Consider the following 24730-nt stretch of genomic DNA (forward strand, 5'->3'; position numbering starts at 1 on the left):
GAGGAAAGGTTTGAGAAATGGAGGGATGGAGAATCAGGTGCCAAAGAAAGGGAAATTTTTTGAGAACTTTATGTTACGTACTTACACATGATATATGAGAAGTGTAAATTTACTGAATTTAAAAAATGACGAAAGAGAAGGAGACCTTGAGACAAACTGGGCAGAGTTAGAGACGCTATAGAAGGAATTGAGAAATAATAAGGGAAATGAAAAAAATAACCTGAGGATAACTATATTCAAGTAAAATATCTGAGGGGAGCCAGGATGGTGGATAATCAGATGATGCTTACATCAGTTGGCCAAAAATGGTTTAGGAAAAGTTTCCTAAAATAGAAGAGGAAGAATAATTAAGGGGTGAAGAGGGCAGTGTAGTTCACTTGCTCTTCCATGAACACTTCCCTTATTCAACAAGCGTTTACTAAGTGTTCACTATGTGTCTAGCATTGTGGCAGGCGTAAGGCTTTTGTTCTTCACAGCTTCACAGTCTAACGCAGGGGTCCCCAACCCTCGGGGCCATGGACCTGTCCTGTCAGTGGCCTGTTAGAAACCAGGCCACACAGCAGGAGGTGAGCGGCAGGCGGCGACCAAGCAAAGCTTCATCTGCCATTCCCCATCGCTCCCGGTCGCTCTACTGCCTGAACCATCCCCCCATCGCTCGCATTACCACCTGAACCATCCCCCACCCCACCCCCCATCCGTGGAAAAATTGTCTTCCAAGAAACCAGTCCCTGGTGCCAAAAAGGTTGGGGACCGATGGTCTAATGGAAGAGAAAGACCTGTAAACAAATGTTGGCAGCTGTGTGACAAGAGGTGTTATAAACACTGGTGCCCTCGTCACTGTAAGAAAGCTGTAGACTAGACCCTAGCTTGGGAAAGTAGAGTTATAAATGTGTTTCTATTTAGGTTTCCTAGAGGAGATGACATCTGAACCAACTGTTGGAAAGTGAATTGGAGGAGAAGGATAGCAGGCAGAGAATATATTTGCAAAGGTCTGGAGACAAAGCAGAACAAAACATTTAAACAGAATTGGACTCCTGGCTTTCAAGAGAGGGACTATCACAATAAAGGTTGTTGAAACTAGGTCCAAATTTTGCAGGGCCTTGTATGTCATTCTAAGGAATTTAACTGTAATCCTATAGAAGATGGGGAAGTTTGAAGGACATTAAGCAAGTGATATAGCTACATTTGGATTTAGGAAGGTAACTCTGGCAGACTGTGGAAAAATAATTGGCCTGAGAGAGTTCAGAGACCCGTTTAGAGGCGTCTGAAATAATCTAGGTGAAAAAATTCTGAGGGCTTGAAATAAGGCAGTGACAATAAGAAGTGGAGATGAGGGGAAGAATTTGAGATATTTAAGAACTTTCAGGGAATTCCCTGGTGATCCAGTGGTTAGGACTCCACACTTTCACTGCCGAGGGCCCAGGGTTCAATCCCTGGTCGGGGACCTAAGATCCCGCAAGCCGCGCAGCACAGCCAAAAAAAACCCCAAAATAGCCCTTTACATCACATAGCACTGTAATTTACCTGTCTCATCTGCGGGCATAGAGGAGCACTGGCTTTATGGTTAGGACTTTGTGTTCATCCTTGTATCCTCAGCGTCCACTCAGTAACTGGCAGAATTGCTTTTGGTGAGGGTTGGCAGATGAGTTCGGAAATGAAATACGAGGGGGAGCAGTATGGAGGAGGTCAGAAGAAAGGAGTATGCCTAGGAGAGTGCTGAGAGAAAAAAGTGAAACGCAGGAAGTCCATAAGCGAGAGTGGGTAAGAAGAATTTTAAAAGCTATTCCCCATCTCTTCCACTGGTTCCCAATTCTTCGCTCTCCCGAGCCTCACGAGCTACAACCAGCATCCGGTTTACCCGCCACTCGCAGGCGGCTCCGCCTCCCTGGCACTCAGTGGATAAAAGCCCTTCAACGCTAGACCATGCCCTCTCCGTGGCACTGGCTGCGTTTCCCCTCCTTCTCTTCCTATACTTGGAGGACCGCCCCCATTGGCTAAGCCACGCCCACCAGGTGGTCCCTCGGGTTACAGGTTACATTGGTCCCGCCCCTTCCCGGGATGGCTCTCGGTCCGCCCCGCCTCCGCCCGCCCTGCCCAGCCTTCGCTCGGCTTTCGCCAGGGGGCGCATCGCAACCCGCCCGCCGCCCGCGGGAGAGTCTGTCGCACACACCCCCTCCTCTCCGCGCGCTGGCGGTTCCCAGCCGACTACGCCTCCGCTCCGAGTCAGCCGGGCTGCGCCCGCTCCGACTCCGGGAGGGGTCGGGGGTCCCGAATGGCCGCGGCAGGGTCTAGGAGGCCAAACGTGTAAGCTAACGGGCGTCATGGAGGCGGAGCAGCGGCCGACGACTAGGGCCAGCGATGGGGCGACCCCTGGGCTGGAGAGGGCGCCTCCTGCTGCCCCGGCGTCTACCACCACGGCCTCGGATGCGATCCCTGGGTCCAGGCCCGGGACCGGGCCCGAGCCCAAGAGGAGGCAGCTCGGGACGCTGCTCCAGCCCACGGTCAACAAGTTCTCCCTTCGCGTGTTCGGCAGCCACAAAGCAGTGGAAATCGAGCAGGAGCGGGTCAAGTCAGCGGGGGCCTGGATCATCCACCCCTACAGCGACTTCCGGTACTGGGGGTCCGGCAGGGAGGGCGGGGGACACAGATCCCACCCTCACGGGCCGCGACAGGGGGGCCGGGCCCGCCCCACCCTCCACGGACACTTCATTTCCGGCCCAGGGGTCCCCTGTTGGCACGACAGAGTCACTTCCCCCAACCTAGCCCGGGAATTCTTGGGTGAAGGATCCCCAGCCGGAGGTCCTTGGTGACTTTTCATTCTGGGGGCGCTGGAAGGGACAAGCGGACACCAGAGACCTGGATTTCCCGTTTCAGGAACCCGGTACCCTACCTGCACCACAGGGAATACTGGAATTAGGGACTGCTCTCTCCTCCTGTCCTGCTTGCTGGGGATCTGGGGAATTTTGTCATGTTCCGAGGCTCGGGGTCAGCCTGAGGGAGAAACCAAGCCCCGCTATTTCCCACTGTCCCCATTCCCACCCCCAGCACCCGCCTAGTTCCGCAGGGCAGGCTACCAGAAAAAATAGGGACGCTGCGGAAGGGGAGGAGGGAGTGTCCAGACAGCAGTTCTGATCGCTGTCCCTGGTGCTGAAGGCGGCATTCGACAGGGTAGGGCCTGGACGCAGAGCGATTTCAGACAAACACAGGGGCAAGGCCACCCCCCATATGACCACCGCCCAGGTGACTACCAGACCGAAGGAACGAAGAGTGGGGGTGGGGCCATTCCATAGTCCCCATCAGGCTGTACCTCTACATCAAGGTCGCTAGGGGAGGAGAGCAACCCTGTCCTTGGGGGAAATGAAGAACAGTTTCTGGATGTGGCAAGGATGTGTGCAAAGCACCTAACCTGGGGAGCTAAATGAGCAGAAAGGATGAGGTGTGAATCAGGAGCCTGGAAACACAACTGGAGACCTAGACATCATCTTAATCCACAGACATACACACTCCCTAAATGTTCCTCTTTCTCTCATTTTTTCCTTTCATTCCCCTCGTTTTTACTGCCTCATTCTCACCCTACCATGCACCTTTTCTAGTCTCCTGTGGATCTCCCTCCCCTCCCCCATTTCACCCTCAGATGTATCCCCAGAAGCCATGTATCCCCCTTATTATTGTGCTTCTTTTCTGTCCTCTCTCCTGCATCACACGCCAGGCTTGTGACGGCCTGTGAGTCAGGCTGTGAAGATGCTCTATGGCTAGGCAAACCCTCTTTCCCTCTCCTCTCCCAGCTTACAGTACAGGATTTCTCCAGTGGCCAGGAAAGAGAAGAAGAGGGGATCCAGGATTTGTTTTGATGGAAATCACACAGTCTGAAGGGCTTCCTGGAGGCCTGGACTTGGGGACCACCAAACTTCTTTCTGGGGCTGAAAGGGTTGATTTTTGCAGTCAGAGTCGGAAGGGACTGGGTCCTGGGTTGATACTGCATCTAGGTGTGTCCTGGAATTGAAACCACCATAGCTACTTGGGACCCTGAGATTGTCCAATTAACTTCTTTGAATGAAGGCTTCACCTCACTCCCTCCTGACCTCTTCTTTTCACAGCTTCCACCACAGCAGTATGGCTCTCCCCTGCCCATGCCCTTGCCTGGGCTCAGCCAGAGTCCCATTGGGCACAGGGAGGTTAGGGGAGGAAAGGAGTGCAGAGCTTCAAGCCTTGCTGTCTCAGGATCTGCTATGGAGCTTCTCTGTATGTGCAGCCCTGTCTAAGATGCTGTGGAGGAGGGAGGGGCATACCTGAAAAGCTAGTTCAGTTGGGAGGCAGGACAGACCATCCCCACCCCGGGACACAGATGAGCAGATCCCAGCAGAGAAACAGGAACTATGGGCCCAACTGTGTTGGGGAGGAGGGATGGGGTGGGGAAGGCTGGGGAAGGCTAGGGAAGGCATGAAGTCCTAGACTAGGAATGGACAGAGAGCTAGAGATGGGGAAAGCAGCGACCTCTTCAGAAATCTGGGGATAAAGGGTGGGTGAGTCATAATACCAACTAGTGCTTGTACAGCACAGTCACATCCGTTGTCTCAGTGCATATTTTTTCAACAACCCTGTGAGATCAGCACAGGGTATTTATCTTTTTTTAACTTAAAAAATATTTAATAATAAGAATATTTAATAATAGTGACATAGATCATATACATATAGTAAGGATATTACATATATATTACTATATAAAGAATATATATATGCACATTAGGGGTATATTTAGTAGGGATATATATATAGTAGAGATATATATATAGTGAATATATAAGGTAGATATATATATAGTATAGTATATATATATATATATATACACACACACACACACACACATATGAAAGAATAATTGTAAAGCAAACTCACATGTAACAACTATTAGGTCAAGAGAGACTACATTGCTGATACCCCAGAAGGCTCCCTACTGCTCTTACATTCCTTTCCCAAACCCACTATTCTAACTTTTGGTACTCATTTTCTTACTTTTCTTTATAGTTTTACCACTTTTCTGTGAATCCCTAAATGACGCAGTTTAGTTTGGCCTATTTTTGAATTTTGTATGTGTGGAATCATACAGTGTGTATCCTTTTGTTTCTCAACATTAAATTTGTGAGATTCATTCATACTGCGGAATGTAGCTGCAGCTGGGTGATTTCACAGTTGTATAATATTCCAGGGTATGAGTGTATCATGGTGTATTTATCTATTTGTCTATTGTGTTTATCTTATTTATCTACATTTTTCTACTGATGGACATTTGGATTATTTCCAGATTTAATGCTGTTATCCCTGTATATATCTCCTGGAGCACGTTTTTCCCTTGAATGTGTGTATACCTAGGAATAGAATTGCTGGGTTGCAGGGGATGCAAATGTTTAACTTTACTAGATAATTCCAAACTATTTTTCCAAATGGTGGTCCCAATTTACACTCCCACTAGCTGTGAATGGTCATTCTGTTGTTCTGCACCCTTGCCCACTTTTGTCTGAGAGACTATCTGCCCTTAGTCTAATGGCTGACCATCATCGTGAAATATCACTGTGGTCTTACTTCCCATCCCATCCCTACCTTAGGTTTTACTGGGACCTGATCATGCTCCTGCTGATGGTGGGGAACCTCATTGTGCTACCTGTGGGCATCACCTTCTTCAAGGAGGAGAACTCCCCACCTTGGATCGTCTTCAACGTCCTCTCTGACACTTTCTTCCTGATGGATCTGGTGCTCAACTTCCGCACGGGCATCGTGGTAGAGGAGGGTGCTGAGATCCTGCTGGCACCGCGGGCCATCCGCACACGCTACCTGCGCACCTGGTTCCTGGTTGACCTTATCTCCTCTATTCCTGTGGATTACATTTTCCTGGTGGTGGAGCTGGAGCCACGACTGGACACTGAGGTCTACAAAACAGCTCGGGCCCTGCGCATCGTGCGTTTCACCAAGATCCTCAGCCTGCTGCGGCTGCTCCGCCTTTCCCGCCTCATCCGCTACATACACCAGTGGGAGGAGGTGGGGTGGGGAGGTGGGCAGGGGGCTCGCAGACTACTCCAGACAGCGATATGGGTGGGGCTCCTGGTGACTTTATGGGGTGGGGCAGATGGGTGGGGCTTCCAAGGGAGGGCTGTCTCCAAAGTTGGTAGAGGAGAAGCAGGGACAGAATGAGTGTTCAGGGGATGGGTCCCCAAGGTGAGAAGGTGGTGGTGCAGGAGGGTGGAGTACAACTGCTGGACAAACACTTGAGGGTTAGTTGGACTCTGGGAGGAAGGTGTAGGAGAGAAGTTAAGAATTGCAGAGTGTGGGAGAGGCTTGAGTTTCAGCTTCAGGACAGCAGCAGAGTTTAGTGGTTCAGAGTGTGGGCTCTGCAATATCATTGCTTGTGGTCAGATCCCAGTTTTACTGTTTACTGTATGAGACTTGGTTTCCCCTTCTATAAAATGAAAATGTTAAATATACTTACATATGATAAGGTTGTAAGGATTAAAGGAGTGAATACCTGTAAAGCACCTAGAACAGTGCCTGGCACATAGTAAGTTCTCAGTAAATTACCTATTATTATTTTTATTATTGGAGGGGAAGAGGACTTCTGGCATTAATCATTATATATGCCCTGGGGACATTACACTGTGAAATGCCCTCTCTCCTCTTTCCCAGGCTACACTTGGGCAACTTGTGCAGCAGACCTTTTTGAGTCTCTGCTGTGACACTTGCTGTGTGATTTGGGGCACATGATTGGCATCGATTTTCCTTTTTATAAGATGAGAGTGGTAATACAACCTCCTTTGTATTAGCTCTATTCGCTGTAAAGCTCTATACGAGTGAATAATAGCCACAGTTTTAACATTCATGAGGGCCGGGGCTAGAGAGAAATTCAAAGAGAGTATTTGCAAGGCCAGGAATGGAGAAGTACTGGCAGAGAGGGGTTCCTGTCCACAGCAGCCCCTCCTCGGACTCCTCAGATCTTTCACATGACCTATGACCTGGCCAGTGCTGTGGTTCGCATCTTCAACCTCATCGGAATGATGCTGCTGCTATGTCACTGGGATGGCTGTCTGCAGTTCCTGGTCCCCATGCTGCAGGACTTCCCTCCCGACTGCTGGGTCTCCATCAACCATATGGTGGTGAGAACTCCCCACAGCTCAGCCCCTCCTGGGCCTTCCAAGCGCTCTTCTCCCTGAGCAGGAGGGATGAACAAAGGGGGCAGGAGGTGGGAGATGATGGAGAGATGGCCAAGAGAGAAGACAGGAGTGAGGAGGTGGGGAGGTGAGAGGAGAGTGGAAAGAGGCCCAGAAGAAGTGTTTGTGTGTTGGAGGGAGCAGGCAGGGAAGGAAACCTAGGCAGAAACTGCAGCCCCCATGCTGTAAAAGAGGCCCCTTCTGTCTCAGGCCCCCCAGAACCAAACCTAAGTTCCTCCCCCAGCAGGCAGGTCTAAAGTAGAAGGGGGCAGACAGAAGGACTGAAAGAGAAGAGGGGGCAGGAGGAGAATGAGGCTCTGAGGGGTCTATGCCCAGCTCTGCAATACACTCTGCCCCCCCAGAACCACTCATGGGGCCGCCAGTATTCCCACGCCCTGTTCAAGGCCATGAGCCACATGCTCTGCATTGGCTACGGGCAGCAGGCACCTGTAGGCATGCCCGACGTCTGGCTCACCATGCTCAGCATGATCGTGGGCGCCACGTGCTACGCCATGTTCATCGGCCACGCCACCGCCCTCATCCAGTCCCTGGACTCTTCTCGGCGCCAGTACCAGGAGAAGGTCAGCAGGGGCAGGAGAAGGCAGGGGAGGGGTGCTGGAGGCTGGGTAGCTCAACTTGGAGCCCATTCTGACGCATGCCCTTGTTGGATCTCTGTGTCCTGCCTTGCCCCATGTCTATTTGTGCCATGTGTGTACCTGTTCCTTGTTTGGACCAATGCACCTGTCCTTGGACCCCCCCCCCCCCACCCGCCCATGTCTGGCTTTTCCTGTGATTGTGCTCTGTGTCCTCCCTGTATCCACCATTATCTATATACCCTTCTGCCTCCATGTTTCAACCCTCTGGGTTTGGCCCACGTCTGTGACCTTCCTTCACACACCGCTCCCCACACACCGTTCTGGCTCCATATCTGTCTCTGTGTTTTCTTGCCTGCTGGCCATCGGTTGGCTCTCCAGTACAAGCAGGTGGAGCAGTATATGTCCTTCCACAAGCTGCCAGCTGACACACGGCAGCGCATCCATGAGTACTACGAGCACCGCTACCAGGGCAAGATGTTTGATGAGGAAAGCATCCTAGGAGAGCTGAGCGAACCGCTTCGGGAGGTGGGACTGGGCGGGGCCCTGGAGGGAGGCTCTTCAAGGACCTGGGCTTCTGGGATGCCATCTGGGGTGGGGGCTATTGGTCAGCAGGTGCACCTAAAGGGAGTGGGGCCTACAGAGGGCCCCATGGGAGGTCAGGCCTTTGCAGGACTTTTAGGGGCTAGGGTCTTTCTTGAAGCTCTTATGGGGTGAAATATACTGGGGAGGGCTGCAGGGATCTCTATTTGTGGGGGATGGTCCTGTGAAGGCTCATGGGAGAGCTCTGATGGTAGGAGCTTAGAGATTGTCCCAGGCCCACTGAAGCATACCCGTCCTTTGGCAGATCATGACCCCAGGGGTGGGGCTTCTGGAGACAGATGAGCTCGATGGGGGCACCTCGGGGCAGGGGGCACAGCCTGCCTGACAGGCCCCTCCCCTGCCCAGGAGATCATTAACTTCACCTGCCGGGGCCTCGTAGCCCACATGCCGCTGTTCGCCCACGCCGACCCCAGCTTCGTCACGGCCGTGCTCACCAAGCTACGCTTTGAGGTCTTCCAGCCGGGGGACCTCGTGGTGCGTGAGGGCTCCGTGGGCAGGAAGATGTACTTCATCCAGCATGGGCTGCTCAGTGTGCTGGCACGTGGCGCCCGGGACACCCGCCTCACTGATGGATCATACTTTGGGGGTCAGCAGGCCTCAGGGAGGGTCGGGGGGTCTGGAGCAGAGGGCAACTGCTCCCCTGGATCAGGGTCTTCACCTGGCTGTGCTGCAGGATCATAGAGTTCCAGCTCCTCCCCAGGCCTATTCAATCAGAATCTCTGGGTCTGGGGTCTGGAGTTCTGTATTTTTAAAAGCTTCTTAAGAGATTCCAATGTATAGCCAGGTTGAAAATTACTGGGCCAGTGGGCCTTTTAGAACCCTTAAGCAGTGAAATCCAAGGATCTCATGAGATTTCCATGAGGGAAAGATAGGAATAAAGCAGTGCTGTCCCAGGGGCTTGACCTCTGTGGCTCCCTTGTGGAATGCCTTGGTGGTATGAATCAGGGACCCAGCCTGTGGCAGTGGGGGCAGTTCTGCCAGCTGCTACCCAAAGTGATTTGAGGCTCATATATTCTCTCAGTCCCCAAATCACCCACCACCTTCCAACATCCCCATTGTGTTACCCTTTGCGCTTTGGCACTGCTTTTCTCCTTCTGGGTTGCCCTTGGTGTTCCTTCAAAGGGGTGGGAGGGGAGGGCACACAGAGGGCACTGCCCCAGGCCTACCCCTTGGGCTAAAGCAGTGGAGGTGGGTTGGGAATTAAAGTGGAGTGGAATAACTAGGTGTCTGGGGGCCAGCAAGAGCTGCCTGGTTATCAGCTTTAATTTGGACAGAATGAGAAGGACAGTAATTATGCAGGTCTGGAGAGTGACCATGCTTGGAGCATTTAGGGACCCTGGGTGGGTGGGTAATCGTTAGTTTCTCCCATCTGGGGAGGAGCCTGAGGAATCTGGGTCAGCTGCTGCAGGCCCAGTGAGAGGGAGTTCTGTGGACAGTGGTTTTGAAGGCCTCCTCCCAACTTCACCAGAAATCTGTCTGCTGACTCGGGGCCGACGCACAGCCAGTGTGCGTGCTGACACCTACTGCCGCCTCTACTCGCTCAGCGTGGACCATTTCAACGCCGTGCTCGAGGAGTTCCCCATGATGCGCCGGGCCTTCGAGACAGTGGCCATGGATCGGCTGCGCCGCATTGGTGAGGCCTGTCCACCCTGTCTGCCCTGGGTCCAGGCTGTGCCCTCACCCCTTGTCCATAGCAAGGAGTCCCCAGCGTCCCAGGGTCCAGGCTCCAGCGCCTCAGCATCACACCCCAGGCCAACCTAGTCCCAGCAAATGCCCCAATAGGGCTTTCAACACTGTGGCTCCCTGTCCTTACCACTCAGCATCTCCTACCCCTGGAGATATCACCCCAAGTTCCCATGCCTTGAATCCTCCTTCCCTGAGTACCAGTCCCTGACCCTCACCATCTCTGGTACATACTCTCATCCCCTGACCCTCTTCCTCCAACCCCCATCTCCCAATCTCCATCCCCCAACTCCATCTCCATACTCTTGACCCCTATCCCCTACCTTCACCCCACCACCATCCCTTGACTCCATCTTGTTACCCTCATACTTTTTTTTTTTTTTTTTTTTACCCTCATACTTTTGATATCCAACCTTCATCTTGGATTCCTTTCCTATCCTTAACTCCTTCCCGCGGGACAATTTCTAGGCAAGAAGAATTCCATACTGCAGCGGAAGCGCTCTGAGCCAAGTCCAGGCAGCAGCGGGGGCATCATGGAGCAGCACTTGGTGCAGCACGACAGGGATATGGCTCGGGGCGTTCGGGGCCTGGCCCCAGGCACAGGAGCTCGGCTCAGCGGAAAGCCGGTGCTGTGGGAGCCACTAGTGCACGCACCCCTGCAAGCAGCCGCCGTGACCTCCAATGTGGCCATTGCCCTGACGCACCAGCGGGGCCCTCTCCCCCTCTCCCCTGACTCTCCAGTCACCCTCCTTGCTCGCTCTGCCCGAAGATCAGCAGGAGCAGGCTCCCCAGCCTCCCCACTTGTCCCTGTCCGAGCCGGCCCTCTGCTGGCCCGGGGGCCTTGGGCATCCACCTCCCGCCTGCCGGCCCCACCGGCCCGAACCCTCCATGCCAGCCTGTCCCGGGCTGGGCGCTCCCAGGTGTCACTGCTGGGGCCTCCCCCGGGAGGAGGTGGACGGCGACTAGGACCTCGGGGCCGCCCACTCTCAGCCTCCCAGCCCTCTCTGCCTCAGCGGGCGGCAGGTGATGGCTCTCCTGGGTGTAAGGGCTCAGGAAGTGAACGCCTGCCCCCCTCAGGGCTCCTGGCTAAGCCTCCAGGGACAGCCCAGCCCCCCAGGCCATCAGTGCCTGAGCCAGCCACTCCCCGGGGCCCCCAGCTCTCTTCCAACATGTGAAACCTTTGGGTAAGCTCTCAGGTGCAGTAGCATGTGCCAGAGGGCAGACGCCTCTTGGGGACACCAAGGGGACCTGAAACAGTGCCCTATGGGAGTATCTCCCCTTAGTACCAAGAAGATGGTCTCTGTTCTCAGCTCAGGCGCCCTGCAACCTGACATCCTCCTAATCCATTCACCCATTCCTCAAAGATACTTAGCGCCTACCATGTTCAAGGCACTGTACCAGACGCTGTATGTCTCCACTGCCAAGTAGAAGTGACTCCAAGCCCTCTGATGAGGGTATTCCCCTAGCCATGGTCCTGCCAGGTGCAGGCCTGGGCCCATGATCCCATCTTACTAAGCACAAGTACTTGCCACCACCATCACTGCCAAGTAACTAGATGTCTCTGTTTTCCTGCCCATGACCTTGCAGGTTCTGCCTGGCATGGTTATCTTCCTGTCCGCTAGCATAGCTGGGCACTGCCAATTACTTGTTCCCCCGCTGCTGTCAACAAACGTCTTGGGTCCCTGGTGTGGGCATCCAGCTTTACTGCCACGCGTGGACCCTCCCCGTCTATACCCCCTGAGTGGGAACACACATCTCCTGACAAGTTCCTTGCACTCTCCGTCTCTGTGGTAGAACTGCCTTTTTGTAAACTGGGAGCCACCTCCTCCCTATGCCCCTGTCCCAGTGATGGCCCCCTTGAAGCTAAGGGATTGTTGACGCCCCCTTATTTAGTGTGCCAGCGTAGATTCCCCCCAGGTTGGGGGCAAGTGAATCCTTAGATGGAATGTTTTCTTTCCTTGCTCCCTTCCTTATTTATTTACTCTTATTTATTCAATCATTTAATAACTGTATTTATTCACTCATTTGCTAATTTTATTTATTATCAATTCATTTTATTTACCCATTCATTTATCCATCCCTCCCGTCCCCTCCTGGTAAGGAGACAGGAATGGGCAGAGCCCCTCCATGCCAGCTCTTGTGGTCCTTGCCCAACTCCCATCAGTGGCAATACTTGAGCCCTCTCCCTAACTAGGTAGGAGCAGGAAGGCCACCTGAGAGGGAGAGGAGGACTGTTCTTATTTTTAGGTTTTTTTTCCTTTCTACTGAGTTTGCTGCTGGTGCAGGAGTAAGGGGAGGGCCCGAGGTATCCAAGCCTGGGGAAGGGCAGGCTAGCCAGTACCTCTGCCTTCTCGGGGACAAGAGAAACCCCCTACCCCACCCCTCTGTCCCCACACCTACTCTACAGCATCAAAGAATGAGGGGCCAGGACCCTAAATCTCCTTTTCTCCTGGGTGGGCAGTTCTGGGGTTCTGGGTGTGTGGGAGAGGTTTTATATTGCTTCCAAACACCTAGGTTTAAAAAGAAAATAGAGACACTTGTTTTGGCTCCTGGCTTGTGTGTGGGAACAAAGTGGGCATTCTGGGGTACAGGAGGAGGTAGCAGGACACCTGACCCAGCAAGGCATGAGGTGGGTATGAGAGCAGCCAGGGAGCGGCCTGCCAGCCTAGAGGTGGTAGAGACAGTGACAGGATGAGCCCGTCTGGCTCTCGGGGCTCCCCGGCTTCCATCTACCCTAGCTTCCCCAAAAGGGTGGTGCTTTGATATCACTGACAGTGACAATGAAGAAAGAGGTGGCACTCTCCTCGGGGGATGCCTAGATTATCATGAGGGCCACATATGAGAACGTCAAACTGCATGGATGTGAAATATTTTTTAAATAGAGATTTTGTGGAGACTGTGGACATGATTGTCCTGTTCCCCTCACCTCTGCCCCCAGGTACAGGAAGACTGGGGGGATAGAATTAATCAGTTAAGCTGGATTAAAGGCTCAGAGTATTTTAGGGACCAGTTGAGAGTATCAGATGCAGGGAATGTACCATTGGTGCTGTTGGATGGCCAGTGCTTAATTGGATACAGACTTTCAAGGCCTGTGCAAAATGGAGAGGGGGAGGGGGCACCCTGGATGGCAGATGTGGCCTAGGCTAGGGAGGATTGGGAGTAGAGAAGACTTAGATGTGGGGCTGTAGGAGGGAGCAGAAAGGAGGGACGGGTCCAGGGCTGGCTCGGTCAGAGGAGGAGGGGCACCTCAGGTTACGCTCAGCACCCGCATAATGTTGGTATAGCCGGAGCCCGGTCGCCAGCCTGTCACCACAATCACCAGGTCCCCAAAACGGAGGAAGCCACGGAGCTTTCCTGGGAGGAGGAAGGGGAGAAGATGCTAATCAGCCATTGAGGAACCCAGGCCAGCCCTGTAATGAGAACGAGCTACCATCCTTCGCCTCTTCAAGCCCACTCGGTAGGGAATGAGGGGCCCGAGGCAAACTGTACAGTGTGTCCCACAGGTGGCACCGCAGGAATGTGACCACTGTTGTATATCAGAGCTGCACGTATGCCCGTGGGGTGGCATGTTGCTAAGTAGCAAGTCTGTCTACCTGTGTTGCTATGCTGATAGGAAGAGGTGGGGTATGAGCATAGCCAATTGTCAATTAGATTTTAGTTGCAGCTGCAGGGGACTGGGTTCACCTTTCTCTTTTCACCTCTTGCTCCTTGGGTCAGGCCTGGCTCTAGCCACCTGGTGCAGGCAGCAGCTGTGCCGACTTCTTAGGGATGGCCCTGACCCCTGGCCTCTCTCCCTCTGCCCTCCTCCCTCAGCACGTTCCCCCCACCCCTGGAAGCCCAAATATCTCAGTCTTAGTGAATCTCACAGAGAAAATCTGGGACCAGAGGAGAGAGGCAAGGCCCTTTTGGGTGGGTGTGGGGCGTGGGGTTGGAGGACTCATGATACAAATCCAGGGGTGGATGAGGAAGGAGTTTAGGTGGCTCACCACTTTCAATGCCAAATTGGACTCGGCGATCCACATCGTCTGCCCAGATGGCCTCTGGAGGTTCAAGGTAGAGCACAGGGAAGACTCCTCGGCACAAGTGGGCCTGGCGGGCAGCCTGGGCAGAGCGGGTGACAGCAATGACTGCTGCCCGAGGTCGGTACCGAGACAGAAGCTGGGCTGAGCTGAAGGAGGCAGACAAGGTCAGCCCAGAAGAGTGAAAGAGTGTTGGGTTCTGGTTCCAGGTGCCAGCAATAAGCTGTGTGACCCTAGGTAAGTCATCATATTTTTCTGGGCCTTAGTTTTCTCACCTGTAAAGTGGGTATAAGAATACCCGCCTTTCTTACCACACCAGGAAGATATGAGATGATTTTTAAAAAATATCACAAGATCTGCCTCTCTAGGCCTCCAGCTCCCATAGCTGCCTCTCCTCTGATGATGAGACAAAACCCAAGCCTGGGGCCCATCCCAGCCTGCCCTTGGCCCAAAGCCCTGTCTTGGCGTTCCCAGTGTCCCCCTCACCGGCCAGTTGTGGTCAGCACGATGATGGCAGCAGCACAGCACTTGAAGGCAGCCTCCACAGCGCCAATCGCGGTGACCTCGGTGGGATCCCGGCTCAGTGGTGCCGCCCGGCGCAGCTCCTCAAAGAGCTGCCGGTGGTACACGGCAGCCTCTGCCTCCCGGGCAATCTGTGGGCACCAGGGGGTCAGGCTGGGCAGGGCTATTGGGACCTGGAAGGGATGTGGTTTTCCAGCCCATTTGCCTTGCATTCTGAGCTCCTACCGCATGCTGCATCTTTACAGCCTCCACAGGAAAGTTGCCTTTGGCAGTCTCCCCCGACAGCATGATGCAGTCTGCCCCATCCAGCACGGCATTGGCCACATCACTCGTCTCTGCCCGGGTTGGCCGAGGCTTAGTGATCATGCTCTCCAGCATCTGGGGGACATCTGGATGTCAGAGCTGTAGAAGTCATACTCTGACTGGGGACCCTGCCCTGAACTACTTCTCGGACTCCCACACTCTCTGAAGGCCCCTAAAGCCAGGGTCACACTCACAGACTATGTGATGGCTATTCTGTTTCCTCACCTGAAAATGGGGGTCACAGTATCTCTTCCTAGCTTTGTTGTTTGAGGGTCAAACACTGGACAGCAAAACGTGCTAGAGACCTAAGATGTGGGTATTCACCTTCAGGTGTCCCCAGACCCACAGAGGGCCCTGCCCCCAGGGCTCATTCCAGACCTGTGTAGCACAGACAACGGGCTTTCCCGCCAAGTTGCAACGGCCAATCATCATCTTCTGAGCCAGGAAAACCTTCTCGGCTGGGATCTCAATGCCCAGGTCACCCCGTGCCACCATAATGCCGTCGCTCACCTCCAGGATTTCATCAAACCTGGGCGGTTGGGGGAGTCAGGGCTGGGGAAGAGCCAGGAGATGCCAGGGAGAGGCAGGCAGGAGAAGGGGAGGGGCGATAGGGATGGGTAGGGCCTGATGGGAACAAAGACCAAGGCTCACTTCTTCACGCCTTCGTGGTTCTCGATTTTGCTAATGATCTTGATGCCCTGTCCTTCCGGCCCCAGAGCAGCCCGGACGGCAGCAACGTCGCTGGCTCTCCGCACAAAGGAGGCAAAGATGATGTCCACGCCATGCTCCACCCCGAAGCGCAGGTCCTGGACATCTTGCTCGGACAGCCCGGGCAGGTCCACCTGGGCCCCCGGCAAGTTCACGCCCTTCCGGCTGCCCAGGACACCGCCATTCTCCACTTGGGTCTCCAGCCCCTCTGGACCTACGGGCATGGAAAGAGTCAGCTGAGGTCAGGGGTGAGGCCGGGGGCTTAGTCACGGCAGCGGGAACACGAGGATTGGACCCCCAAGAGAGCGGAACCGAGTCCTATTCGTTTCTTGGTCCTCGGCCTGGACTCTGCACCGAATAGGCACAGGGCGGACTTCTGTGGAAGAAACTACTAACCCGCCAGTCCAGCCCCAACCCAGGGTGAGCCCAGGAGTCTGGATGCCGGGGGCTGGCAGGACGGGTGGCCAGGGGAAGGTGTGGTGGGTGTGAAAGGCGAATGCGGGAGCCAAAAGTAAGAGAGTGCGCGCATTGCGCAGGGCCAGGCGGAAGGCGCGTCCGCACCGATTTTCGTGACCTCTAGGGAGATGAGCCCGTCGTCAATGTAGATGCGGCCCCCCACCGGCACGACCTGGACGATATTGGGGTAGTCCACCCACACGGTGTTCGCGTCCCCCCGCGTCCGGAACGCCGGGTCCACAGTCACCAGCACCTGGGAGCCCTTCAGTAGCTCCACTTCCGACGCAGGGCCCTAGGGGCGGGGCCAGAGGAGGACTGAGTTCTGCCTGCCTCGGTGAGGGCCGGCCCCTCCCCACGCTCCGCCCTCCGGGCAACTGCCTCCGCGCCGCACCGCCCCCTTCCCGGTCCCCAAGACAGGGCGGGTCGCAGGTCGCCTCTCACCCCCTGCAGGATCCCAGTGCGTATCTCCGGTCCCTTGGTGTCCAGAGCGATGGCCACGGGTCGGTAGCTGAGCGGGGAAGTTGCAAAGCTCTCTACCGCCTCCCGGACGTTGGCGATGGATTCAGCATGGTACTGGGGATGGGAACAGAGGGAGGATTTCAGGGGAAGGTGGCCGGGACCCTGGGGCATCCTCTAGCCCCGCGCGCCTCCCCGCGGCCCCGCCCTGAACCTCATGGGAGCCGTGGGAGAAGTTGAGTCTCGCAATGTTCATCCCGGCCCTGATCATCTCCTTGAGGCGCTCCACGGAGCGAGATGCCGGCCCTGGAACCAGAGATCCCACTCAGACAATTTTCTCCCCAAACCTGAGAGACAGGTGAACCCATCACCACCCTCAGAGCTGCCCCAGGCCACAGAAGTACTGTTACCTGACCTTTGTTCCCTGACGCCACCCCTGCTCGCAGGTCAGAAACTCCGTTCCCCTCTCCAGCTAACACACGCCTCCTTGCACTGTGAGGCCCTAGAAAGGTGGGCTCAGCCAGGCCTGAGGTAACTGTGTTGGCAGTGATGTTAAGTCCTGCGGTGTGGAGGTAACCCCAGCGTAGGAGAAGTGGTTGGGTGCCAGGTGAGGGCATTTGGGGTACCAGGCTTTAGAGCTGAGAGGCCTCACATTGGACTGAGGAGAGTCGAGTTCTATCCCATCCCTGCTCTGCTGATAGGATGGCTGTGTAACTGAGACCCAGTTGACCAACCTCTCCAGTCCCTCCCTAAAGCCAGTTCTTCCACTTGTGCACTGGGTCTCCTTCTCACCTGCTCAAAAACAGATTCAGCCATTCCCCAGTCCTCTGTGTCATCAGTGTTTTCCTTTTTTGTTAGGTCATTCCCATCAACATGTAAACCTGCTGTTATTTTTCATCCAAAAAAAAAAAAAAACAACTCCTAATCCCAGTTCCCCCTCTAGCTACAGCCCTATTCCTTTGCTCGCCTTCGCAGCAAAATTCACTGCAAGAGTTATCTCTGTACTTGCTGCCTCCAATTCCCCTCCGCCTATTCTCCTTGTACCCACTCTGCACTACATCTATTCTTGTCAAGGTCACCGAAAACCTGTGTCGTTGCTAAATCTAATGGTCAGTTCTCAGTCCTCATCTTAGCTGGTCCATCAGCAGCATTTGACACATCCTTGATGTCCCTTCTTCACTTGGCCTCCAGGACACCACCCTCTCTTGGTTTACTCCTACCTCACTGGCTGCTCCTTTTCAGCCCCTCTTGCTCTTTACCCCCCTTAACATTAGATGCTCCTTTTACCTTCACTCCCTTTGTGGTCTCAACTAGTCTCATGGCTTTAAATACCATCAATATGCCAACAGCTCCCAAATTTATATCTCCAGTTCAGACCCCTTTCCCAAACCCAGAGTTGTGTATCTGATTGCCTACTCTGTATCACACTTGCATGTCTAATATGCCTCTCAAACTCAACATGCCTCAAATTGAACTGATCTCTTCCCCCCTAAACCTTTCCACCACAGCCTTTCCTGCTCATTTGATAATGCATTCTTCTAGTCCCTCACGCCAAAAACCTGGGAGTAATCCTTGACTCCTTTTTCACCCTCACCCCCACCCCGTATCCAATCCATCATATTCTGTTGGCTCTACCTTCAAAATACATTCAGAATCTGATCACTTCTCACCAGCTCCACTGCTACCACCTGTTCTAAGCCAGAAATACTGTAGCTCTCCACAGTATTACCCCACCCCCACCCCCAGTCTATTTTCAAATATTGCAGCCAGGGTGGTTCTGTTAAGACATAAGTAAGAGCATGTCATTCCCCTGCTCAAAACTCTGCAGTAGTTTCCCATCATACTTGGAGGAAAACTCAACTCAAATTCTAAAAATGGCCTGCTAAGCCCTACATGATCTTCCCTTTCCCCCAACCTCTTCCTTTCTGCTACTCTTCCCCTTGATGGTTTCCAGCCTCCTTGACTTAGGGCCTTGGCGTTGACTGTTCCCTTTGCCTAGAAATCTCTTCCCCCAGACATCTGCATGGCTCATTTTCTCATCTCCCTCAAGTCTTTGCTCAGGTCTAATTTTCTCAACAATGGCTACCCTGACTCTCTATTAGGACTGCAACCTCCCTCCTGCCCTTGCATCCTGATGCCCCTTACCATCCTTGATTCTTCTTTTCTTTTTTTTGTTTTCCATAGTACTTATCAGTTTCTAACATACTAAATAATTCCCTTATTTTTTAAAATAATTTATTATGTTTATTAATTATTGTCCCACCCAGCTAGATTGTCAGCTCCCCAAGGGTAGGGATCTTTGTCTGTTTATTTCGTTTCACTGATCTACTCCCAGGACCCAGAAGCTTGTCTACCAAGCGCTCAACAAATATTTGTTGAATGAATGACCTCAGTCAAACAGGGAGAAATCTCAAAGGACACAAAAGATGAGGAAGCACCTTGAGAAACACCCAAGAGGCCCTGTGATGCTGCAGGAGCAGATAGAGGGCGCTTACCAATGGTGGCAATGATGCTGGTACTGCGAGCGGCCACAGGCTCGGAGTCGATGTCCAGCAAGCAGAGGTGTTCCAGGAAGGTGTCTGCCATAGCAGCTGGCAGCTGCTGCTGCTGGAAGAAGGAAGTGCCCAGCTCCTGGGTCAGCTGGGCCACACTAGCCCGCCGCAGGTACCCCGCTGGTCCTGCAGTAGAAGGGGGCTGCGTGGGCATCTGCTTCTCCTCCCCATCCTTTCATCTCAGCACAGTCTCTATTCCTTGCCTCGGTTCTCCAGTTTTTGTTGAGTCTTCTTATGAGCTGGGCATTATGCATACGTTATCTTGTTTAGTCACAAGGATGCTAGGAAGCAGGTACTGTTAAATGCTCTGTAATTATCCCCATTTTATAGGTAAGGAAACAGAGGCTGAGAAAGGTTAAATAAATTGCCCAAGGCCATACAGTTCTAACTAACAGAGATGGGATTCCCATCCAGGTCTGACTAACTCCAGGCTCAAGTTCTTGATCACCCAGCTATCTGATCCCTCACAACCCCCGATTTCTTGCCCTTTAGCTGCTGACTTCTCTCAGCCTCAGCACCCCCTTGCTATCTAGTTCACAGTGGCCCCTCATTTCCAGGCCGAGAATCACGCAGTTCCCTCTCCTAAGGTCCCTGTATTCTTCCTTCCAACCCCGGGCAAGTGGCTGGCCTCCCACCCCCTCCTCTGAGTTTCCTCAGCCCCTTCAGTGCTACTCCAGGTCCTGAGGTCCCAGTAGCTTGACCCAGCCCAGCCCAGAGGAAGAGGAGCCCCACTGCCAGCCGCACCCTCCATGCCACTGCACGCCTATCTCTGGGGGTCTGATCCACACTGTCAAGCTATCAGAGGCATGAGGCCCAGCTGGGCTGGGGGTCAGTTCTGCATCCTGGTTAAAATGTCACCAGTGTCTCCCTTGTCACTGGAAGCCCTGTGCACCAGGGGCCAGAGTCCAGGAGCCACGAGAATACCCCGTGGCTCCCATGCTGCGAGCTCCCCTCTGCCCTGCCTACTGGGGCTGGGAGAAGAAGCCCAGACCAGGGTCCATAAATTAACACAGGGGAGACTCCGATGAACACAGATCCTCCCCAAATACCTCGTAGCCAGCAGCAGATATGGATCATTTGTACATCCCCACCCCACTCCTGATTTCTACCCTCGTTTTCCCCTTCTCTTCAATGGCATCTGTGGCCCCTTCTTACCTCCTGGAGCCCCAGTCAGGATGGACTTTGCTAAATCCCTTTGGGACTTAGAGATCCATGACCAAAGCCACATGGGTCGCATGTTGTCCTGCACTGACATGCTTCCAAAATGTGGAGGTGGGGCTGCCCGGACTGTGGAGAGAGAGGGGGAGAGGATAACAAAACTGCTGGTCTTATCGAAGGGCGCCAGAGAAAAGAAAAGGGGCACACCCAATAGGCCACCCCTGTCCCCACACAGAGTCCCTCCCCCAGACCTGCTGGCTCTCTGCCCCTGTATTCTGGCATCCCCCCTCTCTCATCCATTTTTCCTGATAAATTTTCAATCCATTCACACTGTCCGGTCATCAACCTGAAGAGAGATTTTTTTTTTTTTTTTTTTTTTTTGCCAGTGATATGGTCCCTTTTTTTGTGCTTTACTGAAGTTAGTCCTAGATGAACCTAGGAAGCAGGGGATCTAGGGTAGGGACCGGAGGCTGAAGAAAGGGGATGGGGAGCATTTTGATCATGTAGTGGGATTCTCTGGAAGGGCTCTGATAACATCACTGTCATTATCACGTTGGCTACCATTTGCTCATTGACCATCTGCAATATTTATTGAGCACCTACTCTGTGCCAGGTCCTGAAGCTACAGTGGTGAGCAAAACAGACAGAGCCTGTGCCCTTCTATGGAATTTATAGTTTGGTGGGGAGACAGACTATAAACAAGTGTCAAACAAATAAATATATAACTACATGCTTTGTAAGTGCTATGAAGGAATGAATCAGGGTGCTGGGACAAAGAAGCCAGTGAGGAGAAGGGGGGGATTTTTTTTTTTTTTAACATTTATTTATTTGTCTGCGCAGGGTCTTAGTTGGCGCACGCAGGATCTTTGTTGCAGAGTGAGGGACCTTTGTTGCGGCATGCGGGATCTAGTTCCCTGACCAGGGATCAAACCCGGGCCGCCTGCACGGGGAGTGCAGAGTCTTAACCACTGGACCACCGGGGAAGTCCTGACAGGGGGATGTATTCTATTTTATTTATTTATTTTTGGCTGCATTGGGTCTTCGTTGCTGTGCGCGGGCTTTCTCTAGTTGCAGTGAGCGGGGGCTACGCTTCCTTGCGGTGCGCGGGCTTCTCATTGCGATGCCTTTTCTTTGTTGCAGAGCACAGGCTCTAGGCATGCGCTCAGTAATGGTGGCTCGCGGGTCCTAGAGTGCAGGCTCAGTAGTTGTGGCCCATGGGCTTAGTTGCTCAGCAGCATGTGGGATCTTCCTGGACCAGGGCTCGAACCCATGTCCCCTGCACTGGCAGGCGGATTCTTAACCACTGCACCACCAGGGAAGTCCCGGGGGATGTATTTTAGATGAGGTGGTTGGGGAAGGCCTCTTTGAAGTGATCGTATTTAAGCTGAGATTTGAAGAAGGAGAAGGAACCAGTGGAGACAATTTGGAGCAAAGAGTTTTCTGAGGGATTGGAAATAATATATGCCAAGGCTCCAAGGAAGGAAAAAGCCTGGTGCTAAAGAGAGGGCAAGCTGCAGTGAGGCCCTGAGCCTGGGGTAGAGGGGTGTGGTCCCTGGTGAAACTGGGGACCGAAGCAGGGCCTTGGAGGGCAGTGGGCTCACCCAGGGAAGTGACACCCAAGTGATGCTTTAGAGCCCTCTAGCTGGGTGGGGGAGACCAGACAGTAGGTGTAGCGAGACCAGTGAGGGCTTTTAGGAGTAATCTAGGTGGGAGGACTAGCATAGTGGCAGTAGAAATGGAGAGAGGGAGACAGATTTGAGATGTAGTTTGGAGAAAAGCAGACAGGATGGAATGATGGAGAGATGTGGGGAGAGGGAGAGGGAGGCTTTCATCCCTAAAGGATGGCACTGAGGTGTCTGGCTTGAGCAGTTGGGCAGATAGTCATGCCGCTCACTAAGACTAGGGAAGAAAGAGGTTGGCAGGGGAAAACATTCAAGGTTTCTGTTTTAGACAGGTTTAAGTTTGACATGCCAGTTCATCACTAAAATCAACATGCAGACAGTTGGGTATGTTCACTGAGCACTCAGCATATGCTGGAACAGCATTCAAGGCCTCATACACATCCTCTCCTTTTATCATCACGACGATCTAGAAGGAAGGTTGGACTAATAGCCTGTTTTATTTTTTTTTTTAATTAAAAAATTTTTTTTGGCCACGCTGCGCAGCTTGTGGGATCTTAGTTCCCTGACCAGGGATTGAACCCCGGGCCCTCGGCAGTGAGAGCGCAGAGTCCTAACCACAGGACTGCCAGGGAAGTCCCCTAATAGCCTGTTTTACAGATGAGGGAACAGAGGCTAGCAGGGTGCATTGAGCATCTTCTGTTGCCACTCCAGATCCTTTCTCTACCCTTTCCACTCTGCTCTGTGGCCAGGAGGCTGAAGGCCTTGCCCCATGGCTTCTCTAGGGCTTGGCTGTGGAGAGTGGCACTAATAGGAGATGAGATGGAGGAGAGCAAGGCTGGGCGTTTACCTGCCCCTCCCCTCTGTGAGGTTGCTGTAGGGCCTGCCGGGGGGCCCTCTCTCTCCAGATTCTAGGAAACATGCTCCCTCCATCTCCTGGGCCCCTGAGGGTGGTAACTAAGCCACTGCTACTAGCTCTGGGGTAATGCACCATCCCTTGTGGTTTACCAACACCCTGCCCATACCTTTGCACATAATCCTCTTATGAAACACTCCTCAAATTATCTAATTTGAGAAAGACTTTGTTCTGATACAATTGTCTGGAGCTAAAAATCTTGGCAGTGGTGGAGCTGGGATTCAGGCCCAGACAGTGTGGTTCTAGAGTCTGAGTTGTAACCACTAAGCTCCATTCCTTCCCTCTCAGGACTGTTTCCGTGGAAGAAAAGGGGAGAAGCTTCAGACCCTGGTTGGAAAAGAAAGAAAATAGATAGTAGGAAGGACTGCCCGAGGGGGAAGGAGCTCGGGGTCCTAGGCTCTATGTATAGAAGATAGAACAAATAAAGATGGACAAAAGTTGTTACCAGAGTGAACATAATAGACTTCAGGGGCTGGAGACTCAGGCTTTGTGCTTGGGGGTTGGAGAGGGACATTTAAGGTTGGCCTGACAATTTCAAACTGACTCCAGAACCAGTTGAAAGAACAAAATTCCGAGAGATCCAAGTCCCAAGCGGCCAATAGGAGGCGGGGCTGGTGCCCCAAAGCAGCCCCTGGCCTATCCAGCCGAGGGACAGAGGCTTCAACCTAAAATCAGGCCGCAGAGGAAAAACAGTCTGGCTGACCCTGGGTCCACAAGTAACCACGTGAGAGATGGCCTGCACTCTGTCACAGGGTCAGGCAGCCCTGAGCAGGAGGCCTGTGGGTGAGAAATCTGGGAGAAGGACTATAGGCCCCTAGGATCCAAACAGAATGTGTGTACTCAGCTTTGTCAGATACGACCCCTCCCCATCCCCTCAAACACACGCACCCTGACACCTTCAGACACAAGCAGGTGACATCAAACACACACACAAGCATGGATGGGGCCCCTACCATGTGCCGTGTTCTATACAGACTCAGGCTCCCTGCCCAGACTGGGGAGGGGCAGGAATGCTAGCAGTAAGGTTTAATAAAGTGTGTCAGGCGGGGTGATGGAGTTGTACACAGGACACAGAGAGCACCAGGAGAGACTAAGCGATGCTGGTGAGGGAGGTCAGGGTGGCTTCACGGTGGTGATACCAGAGCTGTACAGAGTCAAGGACAGAGACTGACCAATGCCGGGACACATGCACACGCGTGTATGCGCACACATGTGCACAGACACAAACACCCGCATTCCACCGATGCACACCCCACCCAACCCTAACACACACAGTCTACACTCACACCACCAGCACACACGCATACAACAGACTCACACAGACACAGACACACAGGAACCTCACACACTTTTCCTTACAGAGACACACACTCACACACACCCATTTATGCACACTTGAGCTCTCACACACGCACACAAAGTCCAGGCTTTGTCCCCAGCCTAAGGTGGCTTTATTCTGCAAACCAGAGAACACCCGCCCTCCTCATCCGGGAAAAGGCTGCCGGCAGGCCTGCGAGGGGCGCCCGAGAGCCGCCAGCTGGCACAAGGGCGAGGGCGGGGCCGCTGGGCCGAGGAGGCCCCGGGCCCGCGCCCCCGCCCTCACCGCGAGCCAGAGTGAGGCGGGGAGACGCTCTGAGCGTCGGTTTCGTCATGTGCAAACCGAGATAATAAACCTTCCGGAGCGCTCCGCGCGATAATGTACGTGGACGTGTTGTAAGCACGGCCCGAACAGAGAGCTCGGAATTATTGCTCTTGTTCTCCTGCAAATATGGTGACTCCTCTCCCACTGCAGTCATCAGAATATCGGGGGTGGGGCCCTGCCTTTGTATTTCCAAAAGTGCCATAGAATTTGTCCAAAATGTATTTACATTTATTTGAATAGATATTTGCACAATCTACAAAATTCAGAGGTACAAGGTATAGGTCAAGAGTTTCTTCCTTCCCAA

The 24730-nt window shown here is 53.3% G+C and overlaps 2 protein-coding genes across 2 annotated transcripts; one reads left to right on the forward strand and one right to left on the reverse strand.

Annotated features, from left to right (window-relative positions):
• The first annotated feature begins 2024 nt into the window (after positions 1–2024).
• HCN3 (hyperpolarization activated cyclic nucleotide gated potassium channel 3) lies at positions 2025–11250 on the forward strand. The gene is made up of 8 exons (XM_059933149.1): positions 2025–2611; positions 5604–6033; positions 6981–7142; positions 7559–7777; positions 8171–8317; positions 8738–8978; positions 9861–10025; positions 10544–11250. Exons 1-8 carry the CDS (start codon positions 2322–2324, stop codon positions 11248–11250), a joined length of 2361 nt encoding a protein of 786 aa, XP_059789132.1. The 5' UTR covers positions 2025–2321.
• Positions 11251–13227: 1977 nt separating this feature from the next.
• On the reverse strand, positions 13228–20346 carry PKLR (pyruvate kinase L/R). Its single transcript, XM_059933359.1, has 11 exons — positions 20247–20346; positions 19035–19217; positions 16754–16845; positions 16525–16656; positions 16189–16375; positions 15571–15841; positions 15298–15448; positions 14842–14994; positions 14581–14747; positions 14062–14243; positions 13228–13429 (listed from the first exon to the last, which is right to left on the reverse strand). The coding sequence occupies exons 1-11, from the start codon at positions 20344–20346 to the stop codon at positions 13323–13325; spliced, it is 1725 nt and encodes a 574-aa protein (XP_059789342.1). The 3' UTR covers positions 13228–13322.
• Positions 20347–24730: the final 4384 nt, after the last annotated feature.

Source organism: Balaenoptera ricei, chromosome 1 (genome assembly GCF_028023285.1).
Source record: "Balaenoptera ricei isolate mBalRic1 chromosome 1, mBalRic1.hap2, whole genome shotgun sequence".
NCBI classification, from domain to species: Eukaryota; Metazoa; Chordata; class Mammalia; order Artiodactyla; family Balaenopteridae; genus Balaenoptera; species Balaenoptera ricei.